The sequence below is a fragment of the Macrobrachium rosenbergii genome, chromosome 51, assembly GCF_040412425.1.
Source record: "Macrobrachium rosenbergii isolate ZJJX-2024 chromosome 51, ASM4041242v1, whole genome shotgun sequence".
NCBI classification, from domain to species: Eukaryota; Metazoa; Arthropoda; class Malacostraca; order Decapoda; family Palaemonidae; genus Macrobrachium; species Macrobrachium rosenbergii.
Window position 1 is genome coordinate 5,524,382 of NC_089791.1, and position 17,723 is coordinate 5,542,104.

General features: G+C 37.4%; 1 protein-coding gene across 1 annotated transcript in view; it reads left to right on the forward strand.

The window, feature by feature from the left end:
* The window catches only part of scat (VPS54 subunit of GARP complex scat), a 253,813-nt gene that overhangs the window by 116,729 nt on the left and 119,361 nt on the right, over positions 1 to 17,723 (forward strand). Inside the window, exons 14-15 of the mRNA XM_067094594.1 lie at positions 7,011 to 7,401; positions 8,045 to 8,213. Coding sequence (XP_066950695.1) covers positions 7,011 to 7,401; positions 8,045 to 8,213 — 560 coding nt within the window. The remainder of the gene's footprint in view (positions 1 to 7,010; positions 7,402 to 8,044; positions 8,214 to 17,723) is intronic.

Consider the following 17,723-nt stretch of genomic DNA (forward strand, 5'->3'; position numbering starts at 1 on the left):
AAAGAATTCATTTTAATAAATGAGCGCGAATGAACAACCTCATCTCAAGGTCATGTAAAGTCCTTGTGACAAAGACTTTGCAAATGGACATAATACTTGTATGATATTTATGTACAGAAATATAAATATAAATTTTCTATATCGATTTTACAGTTAAAAGCATGAAAACTTATAAATGTACTTCAAACATTAAACAAGCATTTTCTGCAGGGGTATCATCTTTGAAAAGTGCAGTAACTTTGCAAATGGGTATCACATCTTGTAAAAGTACACTAAGTGAATGTGCTGAAAATACCTTTGCATTATATTTATGCATGTACAAAAATAAGAATAATACATTTTCGATACAGATTGTACACTTGAAAGCATGAAATCGTTTTCATAGAGATTTTACATGAAAGCATGAAATGCATTTTTCATAGAGATTTTGCACATTAAAACATGAAATGCATTTTCATACAGATTTTACACATAGAAGCATGAAATGCATTTTTCATACAGATTTTACACATAAAAGAATGAAAACTTGTAAATTACTTAAAAAATTAAACACCCACTTCTGCAGGGTTTCTCAAGAATTTCGTGTGTCTGTGAAAAAATCGCGTATGCCCATTAGTTAGGTTCCAGTGAGAAGTTCGTGTGTGTGTGAATTCGCGCAACTCGAATCGTGTAAGATCGAAGTATTACTGTATATCTATTTTTTTCACTTTGGGTTAGTTCTTCTAAGAACTCTGTTTTTCTTTTTGAGCTACTCGAATCTAAACCATGTGCATTCATCACTATGATGGTTTGCATGTTATCCCCATGATCTAATATGGGTAATAATAAGGATTTTCCGATGTCTCTTTCCTGTTCTGATATGTTGTCCTTTCATTTCCAGAAATTCAGACATTAAAAAATCCAACTTTTCCAATATATTTGATCTTCCATCTTCATATTTATTCATTTTGTGTTTGTATCTGCATTTATCTCCGTATCTGCACCATCCCCTGGCATTGTAGATGCATTGCTTGTTCCTTGCACTGTACCTAGGTGCTGATGCCTCATATCTCAATGCTGACATTTCATAATGTGGTGTTGGCTTGCTTTTTTCCTTCATCTCATGTTCTTTGTTCCTTTCTTTATTTGCTTCATTTTTACTTTGATTTTTAATATGTATTTGAATTTAATTTTTGTTCTTCATGGCTACAGGATGCATATATCTATGTTTTTTGTTGAACCTACATCCTTTTCCTTCTCTCAAGTTTTTAAATATTTTTGGATGTAGATTGCTGCATTCATCCTCATAGCTGTCTATATATGCACATTTGCCATAAATCTCATAATTGTGACATATCTTGGGATGCTTGTATTAACATCTTTCACCGAATCTGCAATTCCTTCTTTTCAAAAGGGTGCAGACTGTGTCTTTTTTTTTTTTTCTTGCTCTTTCCCATCAGTATGAAGATCTGAGTACAACCTCTTTGGGATTTTATTTTGGGTTATCGTGTCATAATTTATTACCTCGTATGTATGCTGCTGTATTGCCTCATGTAGAATCTATGAGTTTCTCTGCATCCATACTCTAATCCTGTTCTTTGTTTTCATTATTTTTTTCTATCTCTTCAATCTTATTTTCTTCTTTTCCATTTTCCTCTTCTTCCTCATCCTCATCTTCATCCTCTACTATTTGCACATTAAGTCTTGATTTAATAACATTGTCTATCCATACCAGACATGTTGAGCAAAATACTCTTGTGTCCTTATTTTTATTTTGCTGGACTTCTGCACATGTAGGATGAGTAGGTACATGGCATGCATAGCATTTCCTGATCAGGTTTTGTGGATTTACAATGCTATACCACACATTACATAGATTACATGTTTTAGGCATTTGTTTTCCTATTGCATCATTCAGTGTATTCACTATATTCACCTTATTCATTTTCTTTGTTGGAATGTGTTGATTGATGTCAATTTTATTTATAAGCCTGTTAATCACTTGAAATTTCTTTGGTACTCCTTCAGTTATTTTCATTATGTTTTCTGCAGACTTGCTCCAGTTTGAAGGATCATATCCTTTCAATATGTCTTTGAATATTTTTGCATCTTTTTGGTTGGAGTTGTTATTGATCTCAGTGATAAGAAACCCTAGCTCCCTGTTTGCCAAGTCATCATATTGGTAATCAGCAAGGCAAGCAAGGTTCCTCCATTTCTTACCACTATTGTTGCTAGACACTTCCATGATGTTCAATTTTTAATAATTCACTTGAAAAAACAACTTAGTCTAGCTATAGGTCATTCGCTAATTGTATGTTGTATGCGTGATATCGGGTTGATTATTCCGACCAAGAACGAATACATCTCAGTGAGAGAATGTCACATGAGAGAGAGAGAGAGAGAGAGAGAGAGAGAGAGAGAGAGAGAGAGAGAGAGAGAGAGAGAGAATGAAAGAGAGAGAGAGAGAGAGAGAGAGAGAGATAAGGGTTGTCCTTACTTAAGAAAGTGAAATTATTTATCAGTTATACAAGAGAGAGAGAGTGAGAGTTATTCTTACGTTAGATATCAAAAGATGGAAATTCATAATTTATGAAGGGAAATGAAGAAAGACAAAAAAAAGAGAGAGAAAGAGATAGTACCAGAAATCTTTTGACGTGCTATGGGCAACAATTGACACATTTACAGCTTTCCCTCGCCCCTCTCCTCAAAGGTTTCTCAAAAGATCAGGAAATGATATTTGTTTGTTTAAAACATAATTTACTATAGAAATGTATAAATTATGTAATTACGGTTATTATTATTATTTAATCTTATTAATCTTATTAATATTTGAAAAGTAATATTAGGTAAATCGTTTATTTATCATACAAAACAAATAAACATATACATGTAACCATAAAAATTCTCTCATCTCAGTAAGAGATGAGAGAATTTTTATAGTTACATGTAAGTTTACTTGTTTTGTATGATAAATGATTTAGCTAATAATAAGTACTAATTTTCAAATATTAATAAGATAAAAAAATAATAATAATAATAATAGTAATAATAATAATCATATAACTGTAATTACAAAATTTATACATTTCTACAGTAAATTACTTGATATTTTAAACAAACAAATATAATTTCCTGATCTTTTGAGAAATCTTTGAAGAGAGGGGCGAGGGCAAAGCTGTCAAATGCATCAATCATTGCCCACAGCGTGTCAAAGGATTTCTGGTACTGTCTCCTCTCCCTCTCTCTCTTCTTTCTTTTTCATTTTTCCTTCATAAATCATGAATTTCCATCTTTTGATATCTATCGTAAGAGTAATCTCTCTCTCTCTCTCTCTCTCTCTCTCTCTCTCTCTCTCTCTCTCTCTCTCTCTCTCTCTCTCTCTCTCTCTCGTTAGCGCTCACACATTTTTACAACTTAATATTTCTCTGTACATTGTACCTGTACAGTAGATAGTTTAAACTGATCTAATTTTACCTGTGCAGTCTACGAACTGTAAATGTGCTTGTGTGGCAAATACGTTTTGAAACATAGAGACATAATAACTAAGAGTTGTATCAGTCCAAGTAAAAAATACTGTTTGTTCATGAAAAAATATTTCAGAACAAAGAGAAAGAGACATAGAGTAAAGAAGTTATTAAAAAGAGGTTGAGAAGACTTCTAAAAATAGATCGGTCAGAAGGGGAGAGGGAGAGAAATTTTCTTCCAACTCTCTGTTTTTATGTCAACCATTTTTTTTTTTTTTTAAGGGTGATGTATTAAGCTAACTTTTAAATGAAATTACAGTAACTTTAATTTCATTCAAAAGCTAGCTTAATAATTTCAGAGCATGATTAGGATCATATTTAGTGTTTAAACTTTAGAAGTAAGGATTTATTAGCGTTTGTAGAGACCGTGCCAAACTTATGCAAAAATCTGCATTGCACAAGGGGTTCTGGAACCTAACCTCATGTAAATTTGGGGTATGACTCTATATATATAAATTATATTATATATATATTTGCATGTATGTATGTATACAGCAATCTCGTGATTATCCAGATCTTCATTATCCAGACCTTGACATTATCTGACACACACAGACCAGGGACCAAGGACTAAAGATATATGATATACAGTACATACATAGATTTTTAAAAATTTAAAAAACCAATCTACAGTAGTTGGCAGTACTGCGCAGCCTCTGGAAAATGTTGGTAACACTGCTTACACTCATGAAAGACTGAGGAAGGGTTTTGGGGGATGGGGGAGGCCCATGAAGTTTCCAGTTATTGTCACAATCATCACTGTCATTGTAATTATTGACATCAAAATCACTGTATGATAATAATGAATGAACATGCATCATCATAAGAAGTCATTATCTCAAATAAATTGCAAAATAAACTAAGATCTATAAAAATCTTTGACTGTTGCTCAACTTCAAGATACAAAAGCTTCCTGGCTAACCCCCCCCCCCCGCCCGCTGAAGGAAGGTTTATAATTTTTCCATTTATACCTATGATTAGGAGAAATCTGGCATCGTTTATGTTCAAGAGTGAGCTGAATGGTTGGTGAGGCTGGTGATGTCACTCAAGCAGAGCTAAGGCATGGGACTAAATTTACTGCAATTTATAAAACAAAGCATTGATAATATTGTCGTCGACCTTACGCAACCTATAGGCATCGATTTTAGCGACGCGCATCTCCATACCCTTCCTCACCCAACCTTGTCAGTACCACATAACTATAAACACTCAGTATGCTTATAAACAGCAACCATCACATTTTAAACTGAAAACTTTATGCAAAAGGCAATTATCTACTTTTCCCCCCATATTTGTAACAAAAGTGCACTGCATAAATACAATGAAAAAAATGCAACCCCTTCTGCTCTCTCATGTAAATGATACAGTTCAGTAGGCAGGTAGCTTACCTGTGTTTACCCACACCCACCATGGTTTTATCATCATTAATGTATTTTTATACAGCAACTTTCTTACCATACATGAGAAACAAAAATGTGTGTGTGAACTATTGACATAGGCAAGGTGTTACACTCATAATATATCATTTGCATAAGTCAGATAGGTTATTGCAGCTATATTTAAGATAAAGGTAAGGTAATGGTATTGAAACTTATTTTACTCACAGGATCCATGTATACTGTAATACTAACTTGTTATATCGTCATCAGAATATGTGTAAAAAATTATTGTCCCGCCATTTCTAATGTTTACGTTCTCAGAATCAGTTGATTGAGCCTGCTAGCAAAAGAATTAGGAAAAAAGTTAAGTATACTTTAGTTTAACCAGACCACTGAGCTGATTAACAGCTCTCCTAGGGCTGGCCCGAAGGATTAGATTTATCTTACGTAGCTAAGAACCAACTGGTTACCTAGCAAAGGGACCTACAGCTTATTGTGGAATCCAAACCACATTATAGTGAGAAATGAATTTCTATCACCAAAAATAAATTCCTCTTATACTTCATTGGCCGGCCGGAAATTCGAACTCGCGGCCGGCAGAGTGCTAGCTGAGAACGGAGCCCACCCGCCCAACGAGGAAGATGAAAGAGAATAACTTTTGTTGCTAAAAGACTTGAATGTATTACTGGAATTATTATTTTTATTCTTTTACATAAATGTAAATTGGATACACAAAGTTAAAATAACATACTTTTATGTTAAAGTAAAATCTGTCAAAGTCACAAAACAAGTGTTTCCCAATTCGTTTGTTTATGTCATACTCGATGTTGTTTATGTCACTTCTCTGGTAAGTGGTAGTTAATTATAAGAGATGGTTATGAATTTTTACATAAGCCATAAGTTTGGTAATTTTGTTTGAAAGCCCAGCCTATTACAATTTACCGAAAATGAAATCCTTTCGGTTTTGTAATACACAGTGTTTGTGCATTACATTACAACATCCTATGTTATGTCTCCCTATGGCATGTCTCAATGATGACTGTTCAAAGCAAATTCATGTTCAGAACACTACTAAAAAGTTGTTGAAATTAAAGGGTGTGTGTGTTCGCACATACCCTACACATAAATTATAAATGAAACAGTATTGTGAAGGAGTGTGTGTGCTACTGCATTATGCTTCGATGTAAACATTCCTCTCTCTCTCTCTCTCTCTCTCTCTCTCTCTCTCTCTCTCTCTCTCTCTCTCTCTCTCTCTCTCTCTCTCTCTCTCTCTCTCTCTCTCTGTACTGTACATACCCTTTATTGAATTATGAATTACTATACCCTGAACATAAAAACCCCTCTGATCCCCTTTTGACAAGGTGAGGGCTTAGGGATCCACTGCAGGGAAGCCTTTATAAATGTTGGAATGTTGGATCCCTGCACATGTAGACATTGAAAAGAAAGCTGCATTTGCTGTGACTAGATCAAATACAGTATACTTGGTCATGCCAGTGATACATTAATATCTCTAAACTCAGTCATCTATAGTAAATGGAATGGTAGGCATTGTGTACTAATGAATCTGACAATAGCAAATTTAACATATTAAACTAAATGTTACCTTGAACTAATATTATCCCACCTGTGGACTTGTCAGACTTGTGATCCAGGGGTATTAGATGAAAATCCTACATGACTCAATCATTGAGTGCATAGAATGCAGAACAGTACTTACAGTTAAATATATTAACATATCTTTATTGATGGTTCAATTTTCACTTAACAACATACAAATATTGGAAATTAAGCCTGGAAAGAATTTTGTCAGAACTTCAAAGTTTTGAGTTATCCAGTCATTTAATTTTAAAGTAGTTGTAAGAATTTAGATAAGATATTTAAGATCTTGCAATTACTTTAAAACCCTTCTGACTGGCCTTATTAGAGTTAAGAATCTTAACTCTTACTCAGTGGCCTGGTTAAACTGTCTGTTATTGATGATGATAATATAGGGTAGAATAGAAAACTGTTGTTCAGCCTTTCAGAAGTTCAAGTCCCATTATGGGAGACAGCCATTGTTTTTTCAGTATGAGCTTCATATTTGGATACCTTGTTATTCCTTAATTGAGTATTATATTCTTCACTACAGATACCCTAGTTAGCCCCCCAGCCATTGTGGGAGAAGGAAAAATGGAGGAAGATTCAAGCCCAGCCAGAAGAATTTCACCAGTGTCAACTGTAACCATAACTTCTACTTCCACTGCCACCAGTACCACTTCAACCATCAGCAATGGCATTGCTGAACACACCAGCAATGGTGTGAATGTTGGTAGTAGTGGTAGTGGTGTAAATAGCAGTAGTAGTAGCTGTGGTGGTGTGGTTGTTGGTGGAGAGGAATATATAGTAGTGGGAGTATGTTTAGTGGTGGTACGTTTGATTGTTGAATATGCTGAATGTGCTGCTACACTTAGATTAGCTGCACAACAGTTACTAACTCGTCTAACAGATCTTCTCAGGAGATTTAATTCTGATACCTGTAGGTGAGTGTTTTACCACATATTAGTTTGCAAGTATGGAAGATAATTACTGTTCAAAAGACTTGCAATAGTTTTATATTGTTGATCATGTTGATTTGTAAATGAAATTTATAAATTGTATAATTATATATATACATACATATATATATATATATATATATATATATATATATATATATATATATATATATATATATTATATATATATATATATATATATATATATATATATCTATCTATCAGGCAGTCCCCAGTTATTGGCGGGCTCGGTTATCAGCGATCCGTTTTACAGTGCTTGTCTGTCGATGAAAATCGCTGAGTTTCGGTGCCAATATGCTCCAATTTCCACTCATTGGTGCCAATAATCAGGTATTGGTGCCAATACACACCTAACAGAGGTACCGATCTCCAGTTATCAATGCTGATACCCAATTATTGGTCCCAATAAGCACCGAAAGTCACTGATTTTCGGTTATCAACCATTTTCACTCATCATCACACTGTCAGAACGGATCCCCCACCAATAACCAGGGACTGCCATTATATATATATATATATATATATATATATATATATATATATATATATATATATATATATATATATATATATATATATATAAATGCATAAATGCATTCTATTTTAGGTTGCTTATTGAAGCTGGTGCTGTTGCACTAGGATTGAAGACAATTACAACAAGAAATTTAGCCCTTGCATGGCGTTCATTGCAACTTTTGCTAACTCTTTTGCCAAGACTTAATGCACACTTTTCATCATTATTGAGACCTGCAGTTGTCATAAAAAATATAGAACAGGTAAGGCATTAAACTTGAGGACTTTCATTGCTCTTTATGTTTTGAGAATTAAGTATGAAACCTATGGTTGCGATAGATATGACGAGGTAGAGCTGTAGTTTTGTCCTGTGAAAGTCTTTTAAGGCTAAGGTTGAGCACACATTTGTAATGTGGAATGTTTGGTTCCCATTACACAGATAATATAAAAGATTAAATACAATCAGATAAGAAATAAAAATCAAATACAATAAGTTCCATTTCGGGAGGAAAATATTTTATCAGTTTTTGTCATTAGTAACCACCATACTTGGCAGTTTTAGTAACAATAAAGTATCAGTATAGAACATTCATTTTTCCTCATGCAGAATGCCTAAGCATAAGAGATTTTTATATGTTACCTATGTAATAAGCAGCTAGCATCCACAGTTTTAAAATTTAGTTACAATCACATGAGTGTACTTAACATTGGATTGTCTAAATAAGTAACTATATGTGGTGAATCTTACCTACTGTTGAAGATAGCTTATATCTCCACACCGATTGGTGATTCAGCGTCAAACAAAAGAAGAAATCGAATGGCTGACCCAGAAGACTATCTAGTACACCTGTTCTCCACCAGGTGTGTTTCGAACATTTTAGCTCTTGGCAGGATTCTCCTTGCTGCCATTGTGTATGGGTGCTCATTAGGTTTTCATGGTCTTTGTTGGTTGTTGTTCTCACAGTACTGTATTTTTTATTTTTCCTAGGATGCCTTCCAGTGATTTCAAGGCTAAAAACAACATGTTCGGTAGGATGATTATAGTAGTGTTAGTAGAATGCTGATTTTTGAGGTAGATAGATACACTGTTTGTGCCAGTTGCAGGGGTTATAAAGTGTGATCTTGAGAATAGATGTGAGGAACGTAGGGATTTTCAGTGGACTTTATGCATAAGTTCATTAATATAGGAAGGGAAGGGAAACACAGATTGCAAAAACAAATAATTAGGTCAGGTCATAAACCTTGTCATTATATATACAGTAATATCTATATATATATATATATATATATATATATATATATATATATATATATATATATATATATATATATATATATATATATATATATATATATATATATAAAGGTTGTCTATTAAATATTAAAAGTACTGTATGTGAAATTAAGCACAAGTATTCTATTTCTCTTTTATTATTATTTTTATGATATCACCAGCAATATCATAAAAATAATAATAAAAGAGAAATAGAATACTTGTGCTTAATTTCACATACAGTACTTTTGATAATATTTAATAGGACAACCTTTACACTTGATAATGGGATTTAATCTCTTAGGAATAGATAAGACAAGGTTACGAAGAGCTTCCTTAAGTATTTTATCCCAAGATGCATGGATTTTCTTTTCTATTTTTGGGATGGATGACACATCTTTTACTTGAAGATCTTGCTTGACAATCTGCCACAAGTTTTCTATTGGACTTATGTCAGGGCTGTTGCGAGGCCAGTCTTTAATATAATTCACTTGGCAGTTATCAAGCCACTGAATAACAGTCTTGGCTGTTTGATCCCTAGCCCCATCTTGTTGGAAGATGGTGGCCTTGGTATCATCAAATGCGTCAGGCAAAACATCACACAAAAGTTCCAAGTAATTGTGTTGATTCACTTCAACATTCTTTTCAAATACTGTATATGGAGCTTTGCTACACCTTATCCTGTAAAAGCACCCCATACCATAAGCAAATCAGGGTGTTTAACTGTCCCTTCAAGGTAACGACGGTCGAGAGTGTTACTTCTGCCTTCGGTAAACATTTCCACCCCTGTAGCATGGGACTGTAAAAGTGGATTCATCGGACCACAGCAAACTCATCCATTGAGACTCATCCCACTCACTATATTTCATGTCAAAATTGACCTTTTTATGCCTCTGCATAAGGCTGAGAATCGGCTTCTTAATTGGGCGGTGGCTGGTGTATCCAAGCTCTGAAATGCGCCAACTAATCGTTCGAACAGAAATATCACCATGTAAGTGCAGGATGATGGGAACAGATTTAGAGGTTGAAGAAAACTCTCTTTACCCATCCTAATTTATTAACCTTAATACTACAACAACCATCAAAAGAACCTTAACCTAAGTTATAAATCTTAATAGTACAATGACCATCAAAAGAACCTTAACCAAATTCATCAGTCTTAATCTACAACGAACACCAAAAAGAACCTTGACCTATAATTGATAATTCTTAATACAAAATGTGTTGGTTTTTAAAGAATCATTGAAAGCCTTGCTGTCAAATAAATCAGGAGAGCCAATATGATATTCTTTACTTTGATAGTTTTCACTGTCACATCAACTTCTTCAGTAACCTTTTCCCTTCCTTGATTCACCTCAACTTGTCAAGTCTTACTCTTTTTCTGTCTCCCCCTTTGAGGTGATTTCTCCTTTTAACACACTATACTGTAGGCTTTGGCATTCTCTGGAATAGTTTATACTATAGGCTTCTGCATTCTCTGGGATAGTTTTCTGTTTCTTCTGTCTAAGCTCAGAGTCCTTATGGTTCGTTCTGCCAACCCATTGGCACACGGCATGTATGGAATTGTTACTACATGCTGGTTACCCTACTCTCAACTTGCTCAAACAGTCTACCAACAAACTCTGGCCCATTGTCACTCAACTTTCTTGCTGGCTTCCTCACACATGCAGGCAACAAGACCATATTGACCACTCTTCTAACATTCTCACTAGTTTTATTCTTCACCGCTTCACAACTTACAAACTTACTCTTATGATCTACCGTAACAACCACTCCTGCATTTCCCCTTGCAGTTACCAAAAGTTACACAATCAATCACCACTAACTCAAACGGTTCTTTCATACTCAACTTCAAAACAGGTGGGCTAGCATACACACTCTGATATTTTCCCCTCTGACATTCTTCACATGTAACCACCACATCCGTACAAACTTTCCTTAAGTACGGGGAAACCATTCTCTCTTTAATGCACTCGATTAACTTAAACTTCCACATATGTCCATATTTCTCATGGACTAACACACATCCCCACTGCTCCACTCATCGAGAGCACTGGAACATACATCAACTCTCCCATCCTCTCTCTTGCAAAATACACCACTCCTTCACACAACACAAATTTCTCAGCAAACCATATCCATTTACTCAAGAACAAAGGCCACCTTCGCCTGATGGCCAGTAATAATGTCACAGGAGAAAAAGTCACAATTTTGGCTAGGAAAAAAGTCTCAATTTTGGCTAGGAAAAAAGTTACATTAATTTATAGTGGCTGGTAATAAAGTCACAGGGAAAAATTCATAATATTTCTTGGGGTCATTATCTTTATGATAGTTACTGTCTTTTGTTTATCTTTTTACAGTCATCCCCAATGGGCTTGTACTAAGCATGTGACAAGGTGGACACATACCGGGTTAAATCAAAAAAAAAAAAAAAAATCCCCAAGGGGCTTGTACTAAACACCTCACAAAGGTGGATACATACCGCGTTAAAACCCTTGTGGATCACTGTCTAGGAAAAATTAATTTGACTTTTTTTTTTCCTGTGACTTTTTTTACCTGGATTCTCTTCTCTCAGGTACTCACTCTCTAATACACCTCCTCAACTCACTCACTGTCAAACACTTCTGCTGCATCTCCTCAACATCCTCTGTTGTTAGCAATTCATTCCCACTCTTGTCCAACTCCACTGTCCTCCTCCTCACTCAGACTCCTGTTAGTCATTCCCACAAACCTGGCCCTATTTACTGCCTCACTTTAAATTTTCCATATTACAACCTCATCTGTCAATAGAATTCCTTTGCCAACATCCACTACTAATCCATTTTTCCTCAAGAAATCCATCCCAAACAGGAAACAACATGGCATTTGCTCATCTCCCAGTACCACAAAACAAGCTTCCACCTCAAACTCTCCCAACTGTACCTTCAACCTCAGTTTCTCCCATTCAACCGATCTTCCTGCTGTACCTCTTACTGACACATTAACTGCTCTCCTTTTAACACTCCTAGTCACTCTCTCAACATCCCTAATCACACACGCATTCACCAACGATATTTGCGCTCCCGTGTAAACCAAACCACAGCACTGTCCTCTACTGTTATCTACTCGCACAGTCATTGTATTCCCCCTCTTGTGTACACACTGACACTTGTCTCTTCCACCAACCAAACATCCTTCACTTACCTCCTTACTATATCACCTTCCATTTCCAACAACTCTGACATTCTCTGTTCAACATTTTCCTCCTTCTCACACTTCCTTTCATAGATCTTTTTCTCTACAACCCAGTTATAGTGTACCCCACTCAAACACTGCAGATGCAGCTCACTCACTCTCTTTCATTCCCTCATGCTGATACATTATAGGTTTCTCACCCCCAGCATGTACAGACACAATCACCTTATGCTTCTTACTCACTGCCATCAAAACTTCCTGATATGGGGCTACTCCAGGACACATCAAAGCTCTCAGACTCTTTTGATACTGCTCCACATTTGACGCTTCCAAACATCCAGGCCTCTTGCAAACTTCCTCAATCACCTCCACCCTCAGTTCATTCACACTTTCAGACCTTCACTTACCAAATCATTCAGTTCATACCACATGCTTTTAAACATTGAGTCACCAGACCCCTTACTCTCATGTGCTGCTACCAATCCTCTTAACAGATGCTCTTGTCTTATGTCTTATTTTCTCTTCTTTCACTTTTTTTTACCTGGGATATATTCTTCCACAAAATCAAAGTCACTCAGACCCTCTACTGTTCATGCAATTCTGTCATCCACTGCCTTCATTTTCTGCAGATACACTAGAGTTTGATGGTCCATATGCACCGCAAACCTCACTCCATACAAAAATGGTCGCAATCCTTTCACACAAAATCGCAGTGCAGCCAATTCTCTCTCAGTAGTAGAATATTTCTGTTCTGCCAAACTAAACACCTTACTGACATATGCTATCACTCTGTTTCTATAAATTCCATTCACCTCTTGCTTCTGCATCAAACATCCACCCATCAACACTCCACTCGCATCCGTATACACTTCTAACTTACTGGCATCACTGGTGTCCACACTATAGTTAGGGTAAGCCAACTTCACATCCTTCACCTTTTTCTCTTTCAATTTCTCAAACGCTTTCACCATCCTTTCATCTCGCCTCACAACTGTACTCGTCTTACAACCTGTCCATTCTGACAGTGGCTTTGCAATCCCCGAACAGTCTTCCAAACTCGATCAGTCCCAAAAATCCACACAACTCTCACACAGTCCTGGGTCGAGGGAAATTTCTCACTTTCTCCACAAACTTTTCCTTCATTCGTACACCAGACTCACCTCACTCACACTTACTCACCTTGACTTTCACCCCCCACTTCCTCTAACTTCTTCAACACTGCTCGCATGAATCTCTTGTGCTCCTCTACAGTCTTACTCATCACCAAAATGTTGTCAAGAAACACCAACACATTTTCGTGGGGGGAAACCACCCAGTACCACATTCATCGCTCTCTGAAACGCAGTTGGGGCATTAACCAATTCACGACTGAGATTGCAGAAGTGATACTGTTTTTCGTAGTCGAGAAAGCAGTTATTGGCCTACAATCCTCCACCACTGGGATCTGATAATACCCCCTTACCAGATCCATCTTGCTAAACACTTACATCCCATGCATACTGTGCACACAGTCAAACACCACACACATAGGGAATCTTTCTTTCACTGTCACTTCAATTATTTTCCGATAATCAATACACCATCTCAAGTCTTCCGTCAGGCTTTCGTACCGGCACAATTCCAAACACTTACTGGGTTCAGTTACTCAATCATTTCTAATTCCTCACAATGCAATCTCTTGTGTTACCAGAGCCGGAAAATGTTGGGGTCTGTGACAAATCAGTGTGTCGTCTGTCAGCCACTAGGGAACTCCAGCGACCTAGCTGTCCCAAAGTCCTCATCACCTTGACTCAACACACCTTCTTTCCCACAACCTGCTCTTTTTCTTTCTTGCTCATCTTCTCATTCAATCTCACCTTTTCCCTAAGCTTTTCTTTACTCCACTCATCTGACTTTTCCCACTTGGCCATCACATCATATCCCTTAACGTGTTTATTATTACTGTACTCAAATCGACCACACTTCTTAAGCTTCCCAATCTATCACCCAGATGTATCTTTTCTTTTTCACATCCCCACACACCTGTATGCACACCTTTGGGTCCTTTACATCCATAATTCCATCAAACACATGCAACCCACCTTATCTCACAGCATGCAAAGCTACCATCCAACATGAATATTCCACCCAAAGTTTCTGTGCCGACTCCAACATTGGTTCTCCACCCTACTTTCATACTCCACACACTCCCCAAATCTCTTGGCAATTGTACGTCCTCCATTGCATACACCTCCACTCCAGAAACCATCTTCAAACTTACTTGTCCATCCTTCTTTACATACAACTTCACACTCATTTCACTCCCCATTCGTATGTCTATCATTTCTTGTTCTGGGTACATTTTTATCCTGTTTTTCTTCAAAATGCACATCCTAGCAACATATCATACCTCTCATTCACTCTACCCACAATGTAAAAATCCTCCTCCTCCAGCCTTAATCCTGTAACCGTAACCGACTCAGTGAACCTCGCGCACACCTTTACTTCCAATCCAATCCCTCTTACATATCCAGCACATTCCTCCCTCCGTGCTACATTTTCTTTGATTTTCTCATACACCTTTCTGAAAACCACTTTCCGCTGCAACCAGTATTAATCAACGCTTTCAATAACACTCTGCCACACTGTACCCTAACACACAAACAACAATCTACTCATTCCCAAAAACTGACTTTCCCACTTACTAACCCTTCTCTCACATGCAACACATCTATCCCTTCCATACCTGAGGGCTCACCACGGTAAACCCCCTTCACACTTAGTTTCCCTGGGATTGGACTTTGGTATGGCAGACTTCCTTCACATGACCCTCCATTCCACATCCTTCACACTTACTCATAGGGTTCTTACATGTCCTGGCAAAATGCCCACTCATTCCAGTGTCCACAACGACTCCCACTTACTCCTACTCCCCTTCCACTCTGGCTGTCTCTCACTTGATGCCCCACCTTTCCACAGACAAAACACTTCAACTCCTTCACTTGCAGGCAGTCCACCAACTTATCCCCTTTCTTTCCACAGCCAAAAAACTCACCACTGGGCCATCTGCAATCTGCTTTCACATGCCTAGTCCTTCTACACCTGTAACACTCCATATCACAACTACTCATTCCCATCTGACTTCCCGTCTCATTCACATTCGTTCTACTCACACTCCCACTCCTAAACCTCTCTCGGATTCTGCTCCAGTTCCTTTTTCCGTCACTCCACACATTCACTTGTACATTCTTTCTTCCTCTTTCTATACCCAGTCTCTCCTACATTCCTCCAACAAGGCTCACATCACACCTATCTCCTCACTCACCAAAGCGTTCTTATATGTCCTTCCATTTACTACCACAGACCCAGTGTACATCTCCTTCGGTTCATTATCATCGACTCTCAGGTCTTCTAGGATTTCTAAAACATCCTCCCAATTTAATCTTTCCCGACCACTGTTTCCGATCTTTTTTCTTCTAATTCAAAATTACCCTAATTTTCCCTGGTATGGTGGCCAAGAACTTCTGCATGAGGTGTTTGTTTTCCTCAATTCCTTCCTTTCCATACTTCCTCCTGGCCAAGGCTTCTAACCTGTGGGCATACAAGCTTTCATCTTCACCACCTTAAACCTATCATCTTTCTTGTATACACTTCCCTTCATTCTCTTCATCTGCCTAATCACTCTAGCCTTCACGGACTCATACCCGCACACATACTTCTATTGCACATCCTCAACTGCCCTTCCAAGAACTCTCCCAGCCACTTCATCCACACACTATCATTCTCCCCAGGCTTCTGCCTACAATACTTCTCATACTCATCAAAATTCATATGTCTCTTCAATTTCTGATGCAAAATTTCACAATCCGGGAACCTCCACTACTACTACTACTACTACTACTACTACTACTACTACTACTACTGCTACTACTACTACTACTACTACTACTACTACTACTACTGCTGCTACTGCTGCTGCTACTGCTGCTACTGCTGCTGCTGCTGCTGCTACTGCTGCTACTGCTGCTGCTGCTACTACTGCTGCTGCTACTGCTGCTACTGCTACCTGCACTACTGCTGCCACTACCACTACTACCACCACTACTACTACTGCCACTGCTACCACTACCACTACTACTACTACTACTACTACTACTACTACTACTTTCCTTCCCACTTTTTTTCGTCCGCATTTCTTTCACTCACCTCACTCATACATTCCTCATGGCAGGAAGTACTTCTTAGGGATCGTTTCCCTTGCACCTTTTACCTCATCGTTCTCACTTCCCTTCCCAACATTGGGCCCACTCTTAGCTGCTTTGTTCACTTTCTTGGCCAACTCACATATCTTTTTGTCCATCGCCTCCATTCTTGCAACTACTTAATCTTCTCTTTTCTGGGCTTCCTCCAACTTGTCCTGCAGGCTGATCATGATGCTTGTCAGCCTATTCCACCTCTCATTCCAACCTTGCTCCCCTTCACTTGACCCAACACTTTCCAAACCTGCTTCTTCAGCCATCTCCAATTATGTACCCCACTCTTAACTATGAAAGGCCCCACGTTGGGCACCAAATTATTATGTAGAGGCTATTTTCTTTTACACAATTGTTGCAGGATGATGGGAACAGATTCAGAGGATAAAGAAGAAGAATCTTAACCTAAATCATCAATCTTAATCTTCAATGACAATCAAAATTAACCTTAACCTATTTCATCAATCTTAATCTACAATGAACACCAAAAAGAACCTTGACCTAATTCATAAATCTTAATACAAAACATGTGTTGGTTTTTAAATAATCATTCAGTCTTGCTGTCAAATAAATCAGGAGAGCCAATATTATATTCTTTAATTTTATAGTTTTCACTGTCAGCATCATTTTCTTCGGTATCCTTTTCCCTTCCTGGATTCACCTCAAACTTCTCAGTCTTACTCTTTTTCTGTCTTCCTCTTCGAAGTGATTTGTCCTTTTAACACATTTTACTATAGGCTTCAGCATTCTCTGGAATGGTTTTTGTTTCTTCTGTCTAAGCATTACACTTCCTTGCAGAAACTGAATCCAAGTAGAAAAGCTGAATGAATCACAGATGAGCCTTTGGAAAATTTTCTCAGTATCCTTCCACTAGCGTCATATTACAACTACTTATGTCTTATCTGCTTATTATCTGTCGTCCTCTTACCCCTTCAGTGCTTTCTGATTACAGTGACTAAGGAAGTGACGTTCTGTAGGTGTAATCAGCTAGTTTCAGCCTCTACAGCTGCTTGCCTGATTTGGTAATTACCAATAGAAATCCTATTATACATGCAGCCTCACTAGGTTAAGGTGAAGAGGGGCCCCATCATTCA